The following is an 18,810-nucleotide window of genomic DNA, read 5'->3' as shown; positions in this document are numbered from 1 at the left end:
AACAACAACCATGTCAACAATAAACCCTGCCATTTAGGTACCTACATGCTCGTGTGGGGGGATGTGTCTTCCCTATAAAAATGTAATTGACATCTCACCTCACCGACTTAAAGGTTGGAAGTAACACGCCGCAGGAAATCTGCCAAAAACAGTCAGTGGCCGACCATCCTCTGCTGTCCCTGCGGTGTGTTCTAGGCAGGGACCACTTACTGGGTGGTGTTGGTCATCTTTCCCAATTCGACATGTAGAATCTGCCTTCGCTAATGTCTTTCAACCGTGAGCCAGAGTGCCAGGGCACTTCACCCACACGATAACGAAAATGACACTTAAGAAATGCAAATAGGGGTGAGGAGGAGTCTACCGTGTCCGCAAGCGACTTCACCATTCATGTTCTCTATTCAGGGTTCACTCAAACATTAGTTTTTAAGCTTTGTTTTACTATTGAGTTACAGCTGATTTTGGGATTGTATATCAATTCGCTCTCCTTAAATATGTAATCTGATTTATTCGTTTCAGTCTCTGAATTGTTTAATCAATCTTTTGGCCGCCATCTCCTGATATCAGGGCATAAAAACTACAATAATTAGCCCAAAGCGCAAGTGTGGCGCATGTGCATCAAACTAGGCCCGAGCTTGTTTCCCTGGCTAAACTAGCTGGCTAGCTGAACTATGCTATTTTTCGTAGTCATTGCACCCTCAACTTTAAAACTCCTTTGCAAGTTATAAAAGCATGTAACTAATACATTTGCTGTAAAGAAACTTGAAAAGGATTGCTTGTTTTGTTGAATAGTCATGACTGGTTCAAGATATCTGTCATAAGACGCCGGTGGCAAAGGATATCATTGCTACTTAACACGGCTCCAAGTTCAGTTTTGAGATCCACATTGGCGTAGGTTAGCTACATGTTTCTGACTGGTCTTGGAACTGTGTCAGCGGGCAACCTCTCCCCGCTTGGCTTAATGGATATGTGATGATTTTGCCAACACAGTCAGATATGTACACAGTTTTGTAGCCTTAACCTTTTTTTAAACAGACTCTTATTTTGCCCTCAGAACATCCTAAATTAATCAGGGCATGGACTATACAAGGTGTTGAAAGCATTCCAAAGGGATGCTGGCCCATGTTGACTCCGATTCTACCCAAAGTTGTGTCAAGTTGGCTGGATGTCCTTTGGGTGGTGGACCATTCTTGATATAGACAGGAAACGGTTGAGTGTGAAAAACCTAGCAGTGTTGCAGTTCTTGACTCAAACCGGTGTGCCTGGCACCTACTACCATACCCCGTTCAAAGGCACTTAAATCTTGTCTTGCCCATTCACCCTCTAAATGGCACACATACACAATCCATGTCTCAATTCTCAAGGCTCCTTTAACCTGTCCACTCCCCTTCATCTACACTGATTTCAAGTGGATTTAACAAGTGACATGAAAAAGGGATCATAGCATTCACCTGGTGAGTCGGTCATGGAAAGAGCAGGTGTCGTTAATGTTTTGTACACTCAGTGTATAAGCTGTCAGCTAAGCCTGGGGGGTGCGTTCCAGAGCACTTTCCTGCCAACGGCCAGTCAAAAGCTGACACTGGCTGAATTTCACCCAGTCTTTTTGGTTATGGTATAGCTTTAAGGCCACATTCATGACCATGAGAGCTCGTTATTTAAGAATAGGGGCACTTTATTCAATCAAAACTGGTATTCAGACATGTCTGTGGTCTAGGCCTGGGCCTAAAACTAAAGTATCCATTTGGTGCAGGAAATTGCATTTGCTTTAGGTTCTCAGCTAATCTGATGATTCACTTTTGTTTGATCCAAGATTACTCACTCGGTAAAGGCAGGAAGATGCATTTTTTTTCTCTCTAGAACACGCGTCATTCTTCCTTCCATAATCTGTCTTGAGCTCCCCGCTCTCCTGTCACAACTGAATGGCAGATGGGGTGATTGCTTCTCCGGCTGTCCTAAAAGGCCCCATCCTCGCGTTCTTTTGATGAATCAATTATTCCCACACCATGGACGAAGTGCACTGTGTAGACTAGTTGACCAGCGGTCTTAAGCAGACCTCGCCGAGTGCCTCCAGCTGGTCTCTATGGCTTATCAACAGGGTAGGTTACTTTCTGAATGTAATCCTTTACTAATTACCTGTCCAAAATTTGTATCAGTAACAACTTTTGGATTACCCAAACTCAGTAACCTAATCTGATTACTTTCCGTTACTTTTTGATTATTTTCCCCTTAAGAGGCATTAGAAGAAGACCGAAAGGATCCATGAAACGCATTTGATGTGTCGTCAAAGTGATCTCTGAGTTGTGGTCAGACTCGCTCAGACGGGAATAAACAAACGTGCACATTTTTTCTATGCTGAATTGAATGTCATTGAGAAAACAAAGGTGTCATAATGTATTTTTGCACAAACATCCTTTCTGAATTTTAAAGTAATCCAAGAAGTAATCCCAGAGTTTTTCAAAAGTATCTGTAACCTGATTACAATATTTTAGCGGGTACAAAACTGATTACAGTTACTGTTGTTTTGTAATCTGATTACATGTAGCTGATTTTATATTTTTACATTTTAGTCATTTAGCAGATGCTCTTATCCAGAGCGACTTACAATTATTATTATTCTTTTATGGGGTGTGGTGGGGGGGGGGGTATATACTATTCCAGGTATTCCTTAAAGAGGTAGGGTTTCAAGTGTCTCCGGAAGGTGGTCAGTGACTCCGCCGTCCTGGCGTCGTGGGGGAGCTTGTTCCATCATTGAGGTGCACGAGCAGCTAATAGCTTTGACTGGGAACTGTGCTTCCGTAAAGGTAGGGGGGCTAGCAGGCCAGAGGTGGATGAACGTAGTGCCCTCGTTTGGGTGTAGGGTCTGATCAGAGCCTGAAGGTAAGGAGGTGCCGTTCCCCTCACAGCTCCGTAGGCAAGCACCATGGTTTTGTAGTAGATGCGAGCTTAAACTGGAAGCCAGTGGAGTGTGCGGAGGAGCAGGGTGACATGAGAGAACTTCGGAAGGTTGAACACCAGACGGGCTGCAGCGTTCTGGATAAGTTGTAGGGGTTTAATGGCACAGGCAGGGAGCCCAGCCAACAGTGAGTAGCAGTAATCCAGACGGGAGATGACAAGTGCCTGGATTAGGACCTGTGCCGCTTTCTGTGTAAGGTAGGGTCGTACTCTGCAAATGTTGTAGAGCATGAACCTGCAGGATCGGGTCACCACTTTGATGTTAGCGGAGAATGACAGGGTGTTGTCCAGGGTCACGCCAAGGTTCTTTGCACTCTGGGAGGAGGACACAATGGAGTTGTCAACCGTGATGGCGAGATCATGGAGCGGGCAGTCCTTCCCTGGGAGGAAGAGCAGCTCCGTCTTGCCGAGGTTCAGCTTGAGGTGGTGATCCGACATCCACACTGATATGTCTGCTAGACATGCAGAGATGAGATTCGCCACCTGGTTATCAGAAGGGGGAAAGGAGAAAATTAATTGTGTGTCATCTGCGTAGCAATGATAGGAGAGACCATGTGAGGATATGACAGAGCCAAGTGACTTGGTGTATAGAGAGAATAGGAGAAGGCCTAGAACTGAGACCTGGGGGACACCAGCGGTGAGAGCACGTGGCGCGGAGACAGATTCTCGCCACACCACCTGGTAGGAGCGACCTGTCAGGTAGGACGCAATCCAAGAGTGAGCAGCGCCGGAGATGCCCAACTCGGAGAGGGTGGAGAGGAGGATCTGATGGTTCACAGTATCAAAGGCAGCAGATAGGTCTAGAAGGATAAGAGCAGAGGAGAGAGTTAGCTTTAGCAGTGCGGAGAGCCTCCGTGACACAGAGAAGAGCAGTCTCAGTTGAATGACCATTCTTGAAACCTGACTGGTTTGGATCAAGAAGGTCACTCTGAGAGAGATAGCAGTAGAGTTGGCTAGAGACGGCACGCTCAAGAGTTTTGGAGAGAAAAGAAAGAAGGGATACTGATCTGTAGTTGTTGACATCGAAGGGATCGAGTGTAGGTTTTTTGAGAAGGGGTGCAACCCTCGCTCTCTTGAAGACTGAAGGGACATAGCCAGCGGTCAAGGATGAGTTGATGAGCGAGGTGAGATAAAGGAGAAGGTCTCCGGAAATGGCCTGGAGAAGAGAGGAGGGGGTAGGGTCAAGCGGGCAGGTTGTTGGGCGGCCGGCCGTCACAAGTCTGAAGATTTCATCTGGAGAGAGAGAGGAGAAAGAAGTCAAAGCATAGGGTAGGGCAGTGTGAGCAGGACCAGCAGTGTCATTTTACTTAATAAATTAGGATCGCATGTTGTCAAACTTCTTTTCAAAATGGTTGACGAAGTCATCCACAGAGAGGGATGAGGGAGGGGGAGGGGGAGGAGGATTCAGCAGGGAGGAGAAAGTGGCAAAGAGCTTCCTATGGTTAGAGGCAGAGGCTTGACATTTAGAGTGGTAGAAAGTGGCTTTAGCAGCAGAAACAGAGGAAGAAAATGTAGAGAGGAGGGAGTGAAAAGATGACAGGTCCGCATGTAGTCTAGTTTTCCTCCATTTCCTGTTCTGTGAGCTCGCAATGAGTTGTCAAGCCACGGAGCAGGAGGGGAGGACCGAGCCGGCCGGGAGGATAGGGGACATAGAGAGTCAAAAGATGCAGAAAGGGAGGAGAGGAGGGTTGAGGAGGCATAATCAGGAGATCGGAGGGAGAAGGATTTAGCAGAGGGAAGAGATGATAGGATGGAAGAGGAGAGAGTAGCGGGAGAGAGAGAGCGAAGGTTGCGACGGCACATTACCATCTGAGTAGGGGCAGAGTGAGTAGTGTTGGAGGAGAGCGAGAGAGAAAAGGATAAAAAGTAGTGGTCGGTGACTTGGAGGGGAGTTGCAGTGAGATTAGTAGAAGAACAGCATCTAGTAAAGATGAGGTCAAGCGTATTGCCTGCCTTGTGAGTAGGGGGGGACGGTGAGAGGGTGAGGTCAAAAGAGGAAAGGAGTGGAAAGAAGGAGGCAGAGAGAAATGAGTCAAAGGCAAACGTAGGGAGGTTAAAGTCACCCAGAACTGTGAGGGGTGAGCCATCCTCAGGACAGGAGCTTATCAAGGCGTCAAGCTCATTGATGAACTCTCCAAGGGAACCTGTAGGGCGATAAATGACAAGGCTGTTAAGCTTGAATGGGCTAGTGACTGTGACAGCATGGAATTCAAATGAGGAGATAGACAGATGGGTCAGGGGGAAAAGAGAGAATGTCCACTTGGGAGAGATGAGGATTCCTGTGCCACCGCCGTGCTGACCAGATGCCCTCGGGGTATGCGAGAACACATGGTCAGACGAGGAAAGAGCAGTAGGAGTAGCAGTGTTTTCTGTGGTAATCCATGTTTCCGTCAGCGCCAAGAAGTCGAGGGACTGGAGGGTAGCATAGGCTGAGATGAACTCTGCCTTGTTGGCTGCAGAACGGCAGTTCCAGAGGCTGTCGGAGACCTGGAACTCCACGGTAGTCGTGCGCCTAGGGACCACCAGATTAGAGTTGCAGCAGCCACGCGGTGTGAAGCGTTTGTATGGCCTGTGCAGAGAGGAGAGAACAGGGATAGACAGACACATAGTTGACAGGCTACAGTAATTACTATCCAACCCTGCTTATCAAATACACAAAGCATGGCAAATGTAGACCTGTGTCAACTGAGGCTTTATTTATCTATTTTATGTAGGCTATTTAACTAGATGAGTGAGTTTCCCGTGAATTGCTAGCACTATTAGAATTGAGCTATTCAATCACTGAGCTTAGCCATTGACGTGATAGTCTAGCCATTGATCTCATTGGGCCTAGCGATTTTGCAAAAATATGCAAATGTGGCTATATGCCTATGGTGATGTTCTAAGATTTACGTTAAAGTACAATCATTTCTTATGAATTATGGCATCGATGTACTCCATAGAACGAGTTCCATGCATCTTAGGTTTTGGATTTTTCTTGTTGAGTTCTGTTGGTGGTTAGCCATTAGAAGCCTTTGGGCTACTTTTTCCAAAGTATGTCATGGTGAACTGAAAATAGAATATCTTGATCAGTCATGTTTAAAAATTCAGATGCTCCAAAAAAAAAAAAAGTTAAGCAGATCCAATTGTACTAACTCAGCAACTAATAATTAGATCATGCAAAAGCACCAAATCGACATGTTATTTGTTTGCTTCAAATCCTTTTTGAGATTCCTGTCAGTCAGAACAACAACTGCTCTGCTACTTTTTCTTCAGTGGGCAACCAACGTTTTCTTTTGTCAGAACTGCACTGTTCATTTTTTCAAGCAGTTTTTGAAGTACCTCCCTCCCTACCCACTTACTCATACTCTTTCGCACTCGCTTGATCGCTTTCTACTCATCCTCCGCCTTGTGTTTTGGGGAAAAAAGCTAGGTCCTGGCTGTCAATAAGGAGCTGCTCGACAGTTCATCTCTCAGCAGAGGAGCCTCCCTGGTTGCCAGGAAGCCTCTTTGATTTTCACACTGCACTTCCTGCCCGCTTCACACAGGGCTCGGGCTGCCAGATAAAAGGATAACAGCCACTCGTTTCCAGCCTCTTGCGTTCCAGCAAACGGAGAACCCCCCCCCCCCCCCCCCTCCATTACCCGCAAACCCTTAACTAGAAGGCTGATTCACACGACACAGCCCTCGGGCAAATTTTTTTTTCCCTAATCCACTTGAGGTGGGGTATTTCCCTCCGCCGAACTGTCGGTATAAATGAGTCTTGTAAATGGGGTTCTTGGATTTTTATGTAGCAGACAGAATGCTTTGTGGTGCATTGAACCGGATTGTGCTGTGGTTTCCACATTTTCATTGTGTGTACGATGCATTGTTAGTGTGGCGTTAAATTAGGATTTTCCCCACTTTGACAAGTGCCACGTTAATCGATTGCTTCAGATTTAGTTATTTATATGTATACTGAATGCCGAATATGTTTTCCTGTTTTATGGGTATGTTGATAAGTGTATAATTTGTGTGTTTTCATTCAGGACGTACGCCTTGCGCCGGGTGCAGGATGCCTTCAGGGCGAACCGGAGCGTAGAAGACCCTAAAATGGTGGAGCAGCTCTTAAACCAGGGCAGAGACAACCTAGACATCATCCGGAGACAGGTAGGCCTACCACAGACACACACACACACACACACACAAACACTGGTTCATGGAAGAACAAAGTTATTCCAGCGAGGACTTAAGTATTTTGATGCTCACAGCATAATCTACTTTTTCCCCCACAATAATTTATCCAAAGAAATGTTTTCCATTAATCATCCAACTCAACCAAAATATCACCTGGCCAGAATACCTCGGAGTCTGTACTTGAGTTTCTAAGAACCATGGGGGGTTATTTTTCCCCCATCCTCTTTACGTTGCTCACTCCCCCAGATATATGTTAGTTGAGCACCTGATTAGTGTCCACCTGTCGACTCTCGCACTGCGCCAGAGTGCTAATCACAACTGATGCCCTGCTGTTGGCCGCTTTGTTCCCATAATGCACCTCCAACCGCCCAGCCCATCCCATCCCATCCCAGGGGACCATGGCCAAGGCTGCAGCCCTCGCTCTCTCTCGGTCTCTGTCTTTCTTGGTGTCTCTCTCTTTATTTAGCTACGTCTATCTGTCGCTGTTTCTCGCTGTTGATCTCTCTTTCTCGAGTTTCTCTCTGGTTCTGAGTGTATGATTTGCACTCCATTCTATTGGGCATTGTCCTCTAACACCTAACCTTGGTTCCCCAAGGCTCTGTGTGTTGTGCTGATAACCAGCAGAAATTAATGACTTGGTCCATGACCTAAATAATAAAGAAGAAAGGCAATTGGCAAAACACAGTAATGTATGCATTGAGATGCATGCAGCTCGTCCAATGATATACATATTGTGACGTATATATTGTTTATGTCTGTCTATGGGCTTATCCTCCAGGCCTATACAATGAGGATATAGAATGAAAACCAATACAATTATGTAACATTGCTCTACATCTCGCGAGCGTTCTTCGAAGTCTAGAGCTAATGTCGAGAGAGACTAGTACTGTTAAGATAGCTAATGTGTGTGTAAGTGAAGCTGTGTGGGTGGCACTGCCCACTGCTCTGTCACTGAGCCAGAGCAGCTGCGTACGTGTGTACTTACTGTGATCTGTGTGTGTGCTTGCATATCCCAGCAGATGCGAAACAGCCTTATGTAGAGGACAAGGCCCACGTCTCCCACACACACCACATGCATATGGATGCTCAAATATACACCCTTGTTATATACACACCAAGCATGTCGTGACAACCTCAACCTTGTGTGCCCAAGCAAGTATAGCACTTTTGGCACAGAGAATATTCTTGGCTCTCTGCCTCTCTCTCCAGCGGGCACCACAGTGTGAGTGCCAACGCAGGCGGGCATGAGTGGCACCGCACTGTGTTTGGGTGGAGTGAGTCACACTATGCCCACTCACCCCCTCAACCACACACACGCAGGCCCTCCTGCATACACATGAAGCCTTACACAACCCCGTGTAATATGTTGTGTGTTTGATAATGACAGATTGGTGTCTTTACCACATGCAGTACGTGTATGTGGTGCATTGCTGATGGGATAAGGATGACTAAGCCATTCACTTGCTCACCAATTACTCTCTAGTCCCTGTATACACAGCCCTCTCCAGCTTCAAAAGAAGAGGCTAGATCTTTATTCATCCATTTGCACCAAAATGTATTTGCCGTCAGACTGTACCCAACCTGACACACCGCACACAGAACAGATAAAATCAAATCAAATGTTCTTTGTCACATACACGTGTTTAGCAGATGTTATAGCGGGTGTAGCGAAATGCTTGTGCTTCTAGCTCTGACAGTGCAGTAATATCTAACAATTACACAACATATATCCAATACACACAAAAAAGTAAGGAATGGGATTTAAGAATATATACATACAGTGGGGAGAACAAGTATTTGATACACTGCCGGTTTTGCAGGTTTTCCTACTTACAAAGCACACTTCAACTGTGAGAGGCGGAATCTAAAACAAAAATCCAGAAAATCACATTGTATGATTTGTAAGTAATTAATTTGCATTTTATTGCATGACATAAGTATTTGATACATCAGAAAAGCAGAGCTTAATATTTGGTACAGAAACCTTTGTTTGCAATTACAGACATCATACGTTTCCTGTAGGTCTTGACCAGGTTTGCACACACTGCAGCAGGGATTTTGGCCCACTCCTCCATACAGACCTTCTCCAGATCCTTCAGGTTTCGGGGCTGTCGCTGGGCAATACGGACTTTCAGCTCCCTCCAAAGATGTTCTATTGTGTTCAGGTCTGGAGACTGGCTAGGCCACTCCAGGACCTTGAGATGCTTCTTACGGAGCCACTCCTTAGTTGCCCTGGCTGTGTGTTTCGGGTCGTTGTCATGCTGGAAGACTCAGCCACGACCCATCTTCAATGCTCTTACTGAGGGAAGGAGGTTGTTGGCCAAGATCACGCGATACATGGCCCCATCCATCCTCCCCTCAATATGGTGCAGTCGTCCTGTCCCCTTTGCAGAAAAGCATCCCCAAAGAATGATGTTTCCACCTCCATGCTTCATGGTTGGGATGGTGTTCTTGGGGTTGTACTCATCCTTCTTCTTCCTCCAAACACGGCGAGTGGAGTTTAGACCGAAAAGCTCTATTTTTGTCTCATCAGACCACATGACCTTCTCCCATTCCTCCTCTGGATCATCCAGATGGTCAATGGCAAACTTCAGACGGGCCTGGACATGTGCTGGCTTGAGCAGGGGGACCTTGCGTACGCTGCAGAATTTTAATCCATGACGGCGTAGTGTGTTACTAATGGTTTTCTTTGAGACTGTGGTCCCAGCTCTCTTCAGGTCATTGACCAGGTCCTGCCGTGTAGTTCTGGGCTGATCCCTCACCTTCCTCATGATCATTGATGCCCCACGAGGTGAGATCTTGCATGGAGCCCCAGACCGAGGGTGACTGGTTGGTAGGTGATCAAATACTTATGTCATGCAATAAAATGCAAATTGATTACTTAAAAATCATACAATGTGATTTTCTGGATTTTTGTTTTAGATTCCACCTCTCACAGTTGGTGTACCTATGATAAAAATTACAGACCTCTACATGCTTTGTAAGTAGGAAAACCTGCAAAATCGGCAGTGTATCAAATACTTGTTCTCCCCACTGTATATGGACAAGCAATGACAGAGCGGCATGGACTAAGATACAGAAGAATATTATAGAATAGAATGCAGTATATACATATGAGATGAGTAGTGCAAGATATGTAAACATTTATTAAAGTGACTAGTGTTCCATTTCTTAAAGTGGCCAGTGATTTCAATAGGCAGCAGCAGCCTCTAATGTGCTAGTGATGGCTATTTAAAAGTCTGATGGCCTTGAGATGGAAGCTGTTTTTCATTCTCTCGGTCCCAGCTTTGATGCACCTGTACTGACCTCACCTTCTGGATGATAGCGGGGTGAACAGGCAGTGGCTCGGTTGGTTGATGTCCTTGATGATCTTTTTGGCCTTCCTGTGACGTCGGGTGCTGTATGTGTCTTGGAGGGCGGATAGTTTGCCCCCGGTAATGCATTCGGCAGACCGCACCACCCTCTGGAGAGCCCTGCGGTTGTGGGCGGTACAGTTGCCGTACCAGGCGGTGATACAGCCCGACAGGATGCTCTCAATTGTGCATCTGTAAAAGTTTGTGAGGGTTTTAGGTGATAAGCCACATTTATTCAGCCTCCTGAGGTTGAAGAGGCTCTTTTGCACCTTCTTCACCACACTGTCTGCGTGGGTGGACAATTTGAGTTTGTCGGTGATGTGTACGCCAAGGAACTTGAAGCTTTCCACCTTCTCCACTGCGGTCCCGTCGATGTGGATAGGGGGGTGCACCCTCTGCTGTTTGCTGAAGTCCACGATCATCTCTTTTGTTTTGTTGATTTTGAGTGCAAGGTTATTTTCCTGGCACCACACTCCCAGAGCCCTCACCTCCTCCCTGTAGGCTGTCTAGTCATTGTTGGTAATCAAGCCTACTACTGTTGTGTCGTCTGCAAACTTGATGATTGAGTTGGAGGCGTGCTTGGCCACGCAGTCATGGGTGAACAGGGAGTACAGGAGGGAGCTGAGCACGCACCCCTGTGAGGCCCCAGTGTTGAGTATCAGCGAAGTGGAGATGTTGTTTCCTACCTTCACCACCTGGGGGCGGCCCGTCAGGAAGTCCAGGACCCAGTTGCACAGGGCGGGGTTCAGACCCAGGGCCTCAAGGTTAATGATGAGCTTGGAGGGTACTATGGTGTTGAATGCTTAGCTATAGTCAATGAACAGCATTCTTACATAGGTATTCCTCTTGTCCAGATGGGAATGGGCAGTTTGCAGTGTGATGGCAATTGTATCGTCTGTGGATCTATTGGGGCGGTAAGCAAATTGAAGTGGGTCTAGGGTGACAGGTAAGGTAGAGGTGATATGATCCTTGACTAGTCTCTCATAGCACTTCATGATGACAGAGGTGAGTGCTACACGGCGATAGTAATTACATTTTTTACCAGTTACCTTTGCTTTCTTGGGTACAGGAACAATGGTGGCCATTTTGAAGCATGTGGGAACAGCAGACTGGGAAAGGCAGAGATTTAATATGTCCATGAACACACCAGCCAGCTGGTCTGCGCATGCTTTGAGGACGCGGCTAGGGATGCCGTCTGGGCCGGCAGCCTTGCGGAGGTTAACATGCTTAAATGTCTTAATCACGTCGGCCATGGAGAAGGAGAGGCCACAGTCTTTGGTAGTGGGCCTCGTCAGTGGCACTGTGTTATCCTCAAAGCGGGCAAAGAAGGTGTTTAGGTTGTCTGGAAGCGAGACGTCCGTGGCTGGTTTTCTTTTTGTAGTCTGTGATTGTCTGTAGATCCTGCCACATACGTCTCGTGTCTGAGCCGTTGAATTGCGACTCCACTTTGTCTCTATACTGATGTTTTGCCAGTTTAATTGCCTTGCGGAGTGAGTAGCTACACTGTTTGTATTCTGCCATATTCCCAGTCACCTTGCCATGGTTGAATGCGGTGGTTCGCGCGTTCAGATTTGCGTGAATGCTGCCGTCTATCCACGGTTTCTGGTTAGGGTAGGTTTTAATAGTCACAGTGGGCACAACATCACCTATACACTTCCTGATAAACTCTGTCACTGTTTCAGTGTATATGTCTAAATTATTTTCTGAAGCTACCCGGAACATATCCCAGTCCGCGTGATCAAAACAATCTTGAAGCATGGATTCCGATTGGTCAGACCAGCGTTGAATAGTCCTTAGCACGGGTACTTCCTGTTTGAGTTTCTGCCTAATAGGAAGGGAGAAATAAAATGTTTGCCGAAAGGAGGGCGGGGGAGGGCCTTATAACCATCCCGGAAGTTTGAATAGCAATGGTCGAGGATTTTAGCAGCGCGAGTACAACAGTCGATATGTTGATAGAACTTCGGCAGCCTAGTCCTCAAATTTGCTTTGTTAAAATCCCTGGCTACAATAAATGCAGCCTCAGGATATGTGATTTCCAGTTTGCATAAGGTCCAGTGAAGTTCTTTGAGGGCCGTCGTGGTATCTGCTTGAGTGGGGATATACACGGCCGTGACTATAACCGAAGAGAATTCTCTTGGGAGACAATACGGTCGGCATTTGATTGTGAGAAATTCTAGGTCGGGTGAACAGAAGGACTCGAGTTCCTCTATGTTACTACAATTACACCATGAGTGGTTAATCATGAAACACACTCCTCCACCCTTCTGCTTCCCGGAGAGATATTTATTCCTGTCTGCGCGATGAACTGAGAACCCATCTGGCTGGACCGATTCCGACAGAATATCCCAAGAGAGCCATGTTTCCGTGAAACAGTGTATGTTTGCCCGTAGTTCGTCGACTTTGTTATCCAAAGATTGAAGATTAGCGAGTAGAGTACTTGGAAGCGGTGGGTGGTGTGCGCGCCTCCTAAGTCGGACCAGCAGGCCGCTCCGAGTGCCTCTTCTCCGCCGGCGATGTTTTGGGTCAGACGCTGTAATCAGTTCAGTTGCCCTGGGGAGAGCAAACAAAGGATCTGCTTCGGGAAAGTCGTATTCCTGGTCGTAATGCTGGTGAGTTACCGCCGCTCTGATATCCAGTAGTTTTTCCCGGCTGTATGTAATGATGCAAAACACTTTCAGAGCTGCTAATGTAAAAAAAAATACCAAAAAATACATAAATACTGCAAAGTTTCCTCAGAGATAGTCGCGAGGCTGCCATCTTCGTCGGCGCCAGGTCAATGTGCATAGGAGCATTAAGTGCCTTGCACAAGGGTACAATCGCATATTTCCCCGTCAGCCCTGGGATTTGAACCGGCAACCCTTGGGTTACTCGCTCGCCTCTCTAACCTCCGGGCTAGCCTCACAACCCACCGTGTTTATCTTGCTTTGTCGCTTTTTTTTTTGCCATTTGTTCTGTTGTCTGCTCCACCATCATCCCTACTCCTACACACGGTTACCAAAAAAGCCCGGGGGGGGGGGGGCATTCATTTTAAGCCCTACCCTTGCGTACGACGTTCAGGCCCTACCCTATCCAGGCCCAATTGCTTCTGCCAAATTTAAGGGCCAGCCCGAAACCCGATATCAGAAATATCTTCCTCTGATAGTAAATCCATTAGCTGCTCCTCTCTGTCATTTGCTCCCTGGACGCTGCTCGCTATGCATGTTATCTGATAATGGCGGCTCTGAGTAGTGTTGTTAGGATATGATACCAGATTTTCCTTGGCAAAAAAGAACACGAAGCAGGCTAAACTCTATGGTCGTTTTAAAACCTACTTTTGTAAAATATTGTGTGCTATAACTGGGTGACAACATAAGGCTGTTTTTTCCAACATTAGGACAGTTTTCCTCAAGAAATTGAGTCAAGTTCATGTTTTGTTTCCTTTGCTTCCTTACTTCCTAGTAACGCGATACTGTTATCGTGACAACACTAGCTCTGAGTATCCATAGCAACGGCTCCGCTTGGGCCGACTAGACATGAGAGAGCAGTTAGCTACTTTTCATCACTCTAAACTCCGACAAAATTCAATGAACATTATTATATATAATCTCTCCTGTCTTTTATTTGACGAGGTTGAAGCACTTCTGACACCATGTTATGATCTTAGTCATATGACTGTACTGTGCAGCATAGCACGAGCAAATGGGTCGGCTTCAAAATGTTATCAAATTATTAAGTCCCCTGCCCGGCCTGTCGGGCTCGGGTCGGGTAGCAGAGCTCTAGGATATATACATTATTAATATGCCCCCTATCTCAAAATACACTTTAGTTAGGGGAGGGGGGAGGGGGAGGGGTAAAAAGCATCAAATCTCTGGCTTCAGGTTCAGCAATAGCTCTCACAGCACTAGAATCCCATTTCTATAACGGCGTGCTTGGCAGTGTGACGAAGGCAGGCTAACGAATTTCAGATCATTTTGGCTCACACATTTTTTTTTTAAATGCCATTGATGAGTAACTCGGCTAAAAACTGTATATACCCAGCCACAGGACAACAAAGGCATGTTTATTGTATAGCCAGGGCTCCAAGTGCAACCATTTGGTTAGAAATTTTAGTTGGTCACCTCACTCAACAACATTTTTGTGGTGTCTGGCTAAAACCATGATTTGGTCAGACAGTTAAAGATGCAGTCCGGGATCTTAAGCACTTAGAAATTCACAACATATTGTCATTTTCTATTTGTATTTTCAGGATGGAGCATATACGAAATGGATGACATGGTGCACAATTTTCAGGGACCCGTTTTGGGTAGTGAGCACCACTTTCAAAACTACTGGCTGAAATTATTCAAAAGCTCTGGAGCATCACTTTAAGTAAACATACATTGATTTGACTCCTGCCATGAAAGTATCTGCCCTGCCCCTGACAGTGCCTATTTTAGCTGGTGGCTGTGATGAGCGAGCCTTTTTCACTCCCTCTTCCGAATGTGCGCTCTGAGTATAGGGAGAGAAAAAATGCATTCTGATTGTGCAACATTTCAAAATGCAATTGCAGGGAAAAATACTGCTTTGGAAGCAAGTATACTGTTAGTTGAAGAGAGGAGGGTCTCTGCTTTCTGTGGGTATCAGATGTATTGCTGAACTCTCAATATTGAGCGAAATTGCACAATTTTACAACCAACGTTTCTGGCATGACTTTGAGATACGGAGCCGAGTTGGCCGTTTGCGTTTCTGAGTTTTGGAGGAAGGAAATAACTTTCTGTATCCCCCCTATCCCCAGCCAGTCCTATCAAGCCCCCGGGAAAAATTTGCTCGACTGTATTTCCAAAAGCTGAATGAGATTGCTTTCGGGGCTGCACCCATCTGTTAATCTGCACTACTTAAAGGTGGCCAGCTTCAATTTGAGAGGGCGATATAACTTCCCATGATAATCCAGATAGAGCCGTAGTGCTAAAGTTAGCATATTCTAATATTGCCATTATTGCTATAATGTAGTCCTTATCCATAGCAATTTACACTTAGCAAATGCTGTCCCTATGTTCCCACCAATTTAGCCGTTTGAGCCACTGTGGGGGGTTTTGTTACATCAGACAGACATACTCCTGGCCCCTGATACCAGTCATGGTGGGCTAATCTTTCCTATGGGGGTTTGAAATATCCCTTCCCTCATGTGAGTCATGTCAGTTACTAGTCTTTCTGCTAGACACCCCTGTTCTAACTGTCCCTTCTATTCTTTCTCATCTCTGCCCTTTCTTGGTCCTTTGCTGCAGTAAATTGTCGGTCTTTGATACGTCGGCTTGAATGTAACTATGATGGATTGCACCTGCAGGATGGTATTTATGTTGGGAACCGCAGTATGATCTTGCCAAAACTAATGTGGCCTTTCTCTTAATGGGAGAACAAATAAAAAAGATCCCTTTGTACAAATGCCATTGGATCTGCTTGAGCGTGTCCTTTTTGTTCTCTCTCTTTTCTATTTCTCTCTGTCTGTGTGTGTGTGTGTGTGTGCCTCCATGTACCAGACATCGTCCGTCAGCCCGTATCGGATCCTTGAGAAATGATATTGCCAGCGAGTGACAATTCTATGACCATGACTTCCATTGCACTCTTGCTTGAAATAAACTATGGATCTGATTTACCTATCCAGTGTTCCCGCTAATATTGTACTCTGCAGGGCAATCCTTCACAAGTGGCTGCTACTAATGGCACTTGATGTCAAAGCCTTTCAATCATTCTGTGCAATGAAGATGAAATGTCAGTTTAGTGAATTATATCGGACATGTACTGTGCAGCGACACAAGGCTCTGTAGCAGGACCCAACTACGGCCCATTCAATCTGGCCCTCGGGAGGTTTGATTGTTATGGTTTAAAAAAAACACTCCAGGCTACTCTTGAACGTCTAAAACTAGATAATAATATAATAATAATATGCCATTTAGCAGACGCTTTTATCCAAAGTGACTTACAGTCATGTGCGCATACATTTTTACGTATGGGTGGTCCCGGGGATCGAACCCACTACCCTGGCATTACAAGCGCCATGCTCTACCAATTGCGCTACAGAGGACCAAAGTATATAGAAATTATAATGGACCTATATATTTTACAATAATAGCAATTTTCTGAATTTCGAAAAATCAGGACGTGGCCAAAATGTTTGCCCACCCCTGCTCTATAGGCTAGCCGCTACTGGCACAATAGGGCTGTCCTAGTGATGTGATGTCACACTGCACATATATTTCATCAGAACCACAAACATGGCTCAGTGGAAGTCAGAAGGCAGAAAATCATGGAGTGCAGCAGAGATTGAGGGATACATAATAAGTCTGCCGTGTACAGAACCAACTGTTTTCTTAGTTATCAGGTTTCTCTTGGGTCACTTATGGAGAAATGGTACAGCATCCATCTTTGGAGACCTCGAGTATATTTCAGTATCATGTGTCCTCATCCAAACATCTCATAAAGATTGCCAATCTCAAGATGAAAGAAAGATGTGTTTTGGAAGACAACGTGCATCTCATTATCTTCATAATGAGCACACGGCATTTTGTGTGTGAATGTGTGTGTGGTGTGTGCATGCACAAGTGTGTGCTTGTCTATGTGTGTACACACTTGTACAATTGTATGTGTGTGGGCCTTGAACAGAGTGACTGGCATAACCCAGTAAGCACATTAACACATCCGTAGGAGGCGAAAGCATGTGTCTCCATCACTCCTGATTCAGGACTAAACAAGCTTTAAATGGCTCTTCTTCCACTCTCACTGAGTGGGAAAACAGGGGAGTTGAGGAATGTCCCCTTTGAGTCATTACCCATGCTGCCCCGTTGCTCTGGTCGCTGCCCCGGGTCAGATAACCACCCACATTGTCACATTCACACACAGTTCTGTGTCCTGTGACTGCAATTGAAGATGCTAGACCGTTACAAGAGGGGAGCGAGAGAGAGTGTGCATCAGTGGGGTGCTTAGATAAAGAAATGAGATGCGGGGGGGAATGGGTGAGGGAGAGGTTGCTGAAGCGAAGTAGAGACGGGTGCTGTAATGGGAGAAAAATAAACTGAATGTAAGAGTGCTTGGAGAAATGGCAGATATACAATCAATGTGTTTGAGGGGATCAGTTGTTTTAAGCAAGGCAAGGTGCAAAATCCAATTTTGATCACAATGTTATTTGGACTGTGATTTGTAGATCAATGATTCTGCACACTGATTGCAATGTAGTTGCTCTCAAACATGCACAATATAATGTGTCTAGAAATGGGGTTGTCTTGACCTGATTTGCTACTGGTCGCTATGTTCCTTCCCTAACTCCACTACAGTGTCCTGGAGTTGGCTACATTGCTTCAAAGGTTCAGTGAAGTAAAACATGTGGCTCACACAACCACTTTCCATCCAGGTACAATGAAGAACCCAATAAAATTTGACCACATTGACCCACCTGTGTTTCTCTTTTGGTTTTAATAGAGTTTTAACAGCTGGATCCGGACCGCTAGCCTCTTATCCAATAATGCCTCTGAGCACCTGTGGGGAGTGAGGCTGTAAAGTGCCCAATAAAAGCGGAATTGTTTGCAGAGAGCCTGGCAGGGGCTGCCAAATAGCACTGTGCCAAATATACTGCTGAGCAAGCTGGGGAGAGGTAGATGTATTCCTCCTGAGCTTCCACCACCGAACGTTGCATTCTATTCACCTCCATCTTCTCTCCTATATTCCTCCTCTGGCTTCTTCGTCCTCTCATAACTCTTCTCTCTCCCTTCCCTCATAACTCTTCTCTCTCCCTTCCCTCTTCATCCAGCCTCATGCCGTTACGGAGCTGGATTTTGAATGGTACGTTGTCTCTTATTTTGAATCTGCGTATTAGTCTGCATACTTTCTCAAACTGTCTCTCCTGCTGCTCTTGCAGGCCTACCTTCTCACTAAAACAACGGGCTTCCTGACTGAGGCTACTCCTACTTATTCGGAGTAGAAGTGAAGGTCTTCTTTTTTGGTTCTCAAATGAATGTTCTCTAAGGAAGTGTGTGTGTGTGTGTGTGTGTGTGTGTGTGTGTGTGTGTGTGTGTGTGTGTGTGTGTGTGTGTGTGTGTGTGTGTGTGTGTGTGTGTGTGTGTGTGTGTGTGTGTGTGTGTGTGTGTGTGTGTAAGCTTGTGTTGCTACCAAAGGAGTACAAATTATTTATCTTTGAGACAAAACACAGGCCTTAACAAAATCACCAAATTCCAAAAGCTTTAGTATCAATTTTCCAGCTAGATGTAGCCTATAAAAACCCAACCAATGAGATATGACTTACCCAACCTCGTCGATGTCTCTGTACTAACTGCTAAACCCAACATTGTAGATTAGAATATCACCTTCTACAACTTCACCTATTATGACATCACGTCTCACTGTG

The 18,810-nt window shown here is 45.8% G+C and overlaps 1 protein-coding gene across 2 annotated transcripts in view; it reads left to right on the top strand.

Moving 5' to 3' along the window:
• lyrm4b (LYR motif containing 4) overlaps positions 1-18,810 on the top strand; it is a 68,437-nt gene that overhangs the window by 11,144 nt on the left and 38,483 nt on the right. For both annotated transcript variants that reach the window (XM_084152157.1, XM_084152158.1), the window contains exon 2: positions 6,957-7,077. In XM_084152157.1, coding sequence (XP_084008283.1) covers positions 6,957-7,077 — 121 coding nt within the window. The remainder of the gene's footprint in view (positions 1-6,956; positions 7,078-18,810) is intronic.

Source organism: Coregonus lavaretus (assembly GCF_964263955.1).
Source record: "Coregonus lavaretus genome assembly, chromosome: 34".
NCBI lineage: Eukaryota > Metazoa > Chordata > Actinopteri > Salmoniformes > Salmonidae > Coregonus > Coregonus lavaretus.
The sequence above is the reverse complement of the archived record's forward strand: the minus strand, read 5'-3'. Positions and strand labels throughout refer to the sequence as shown.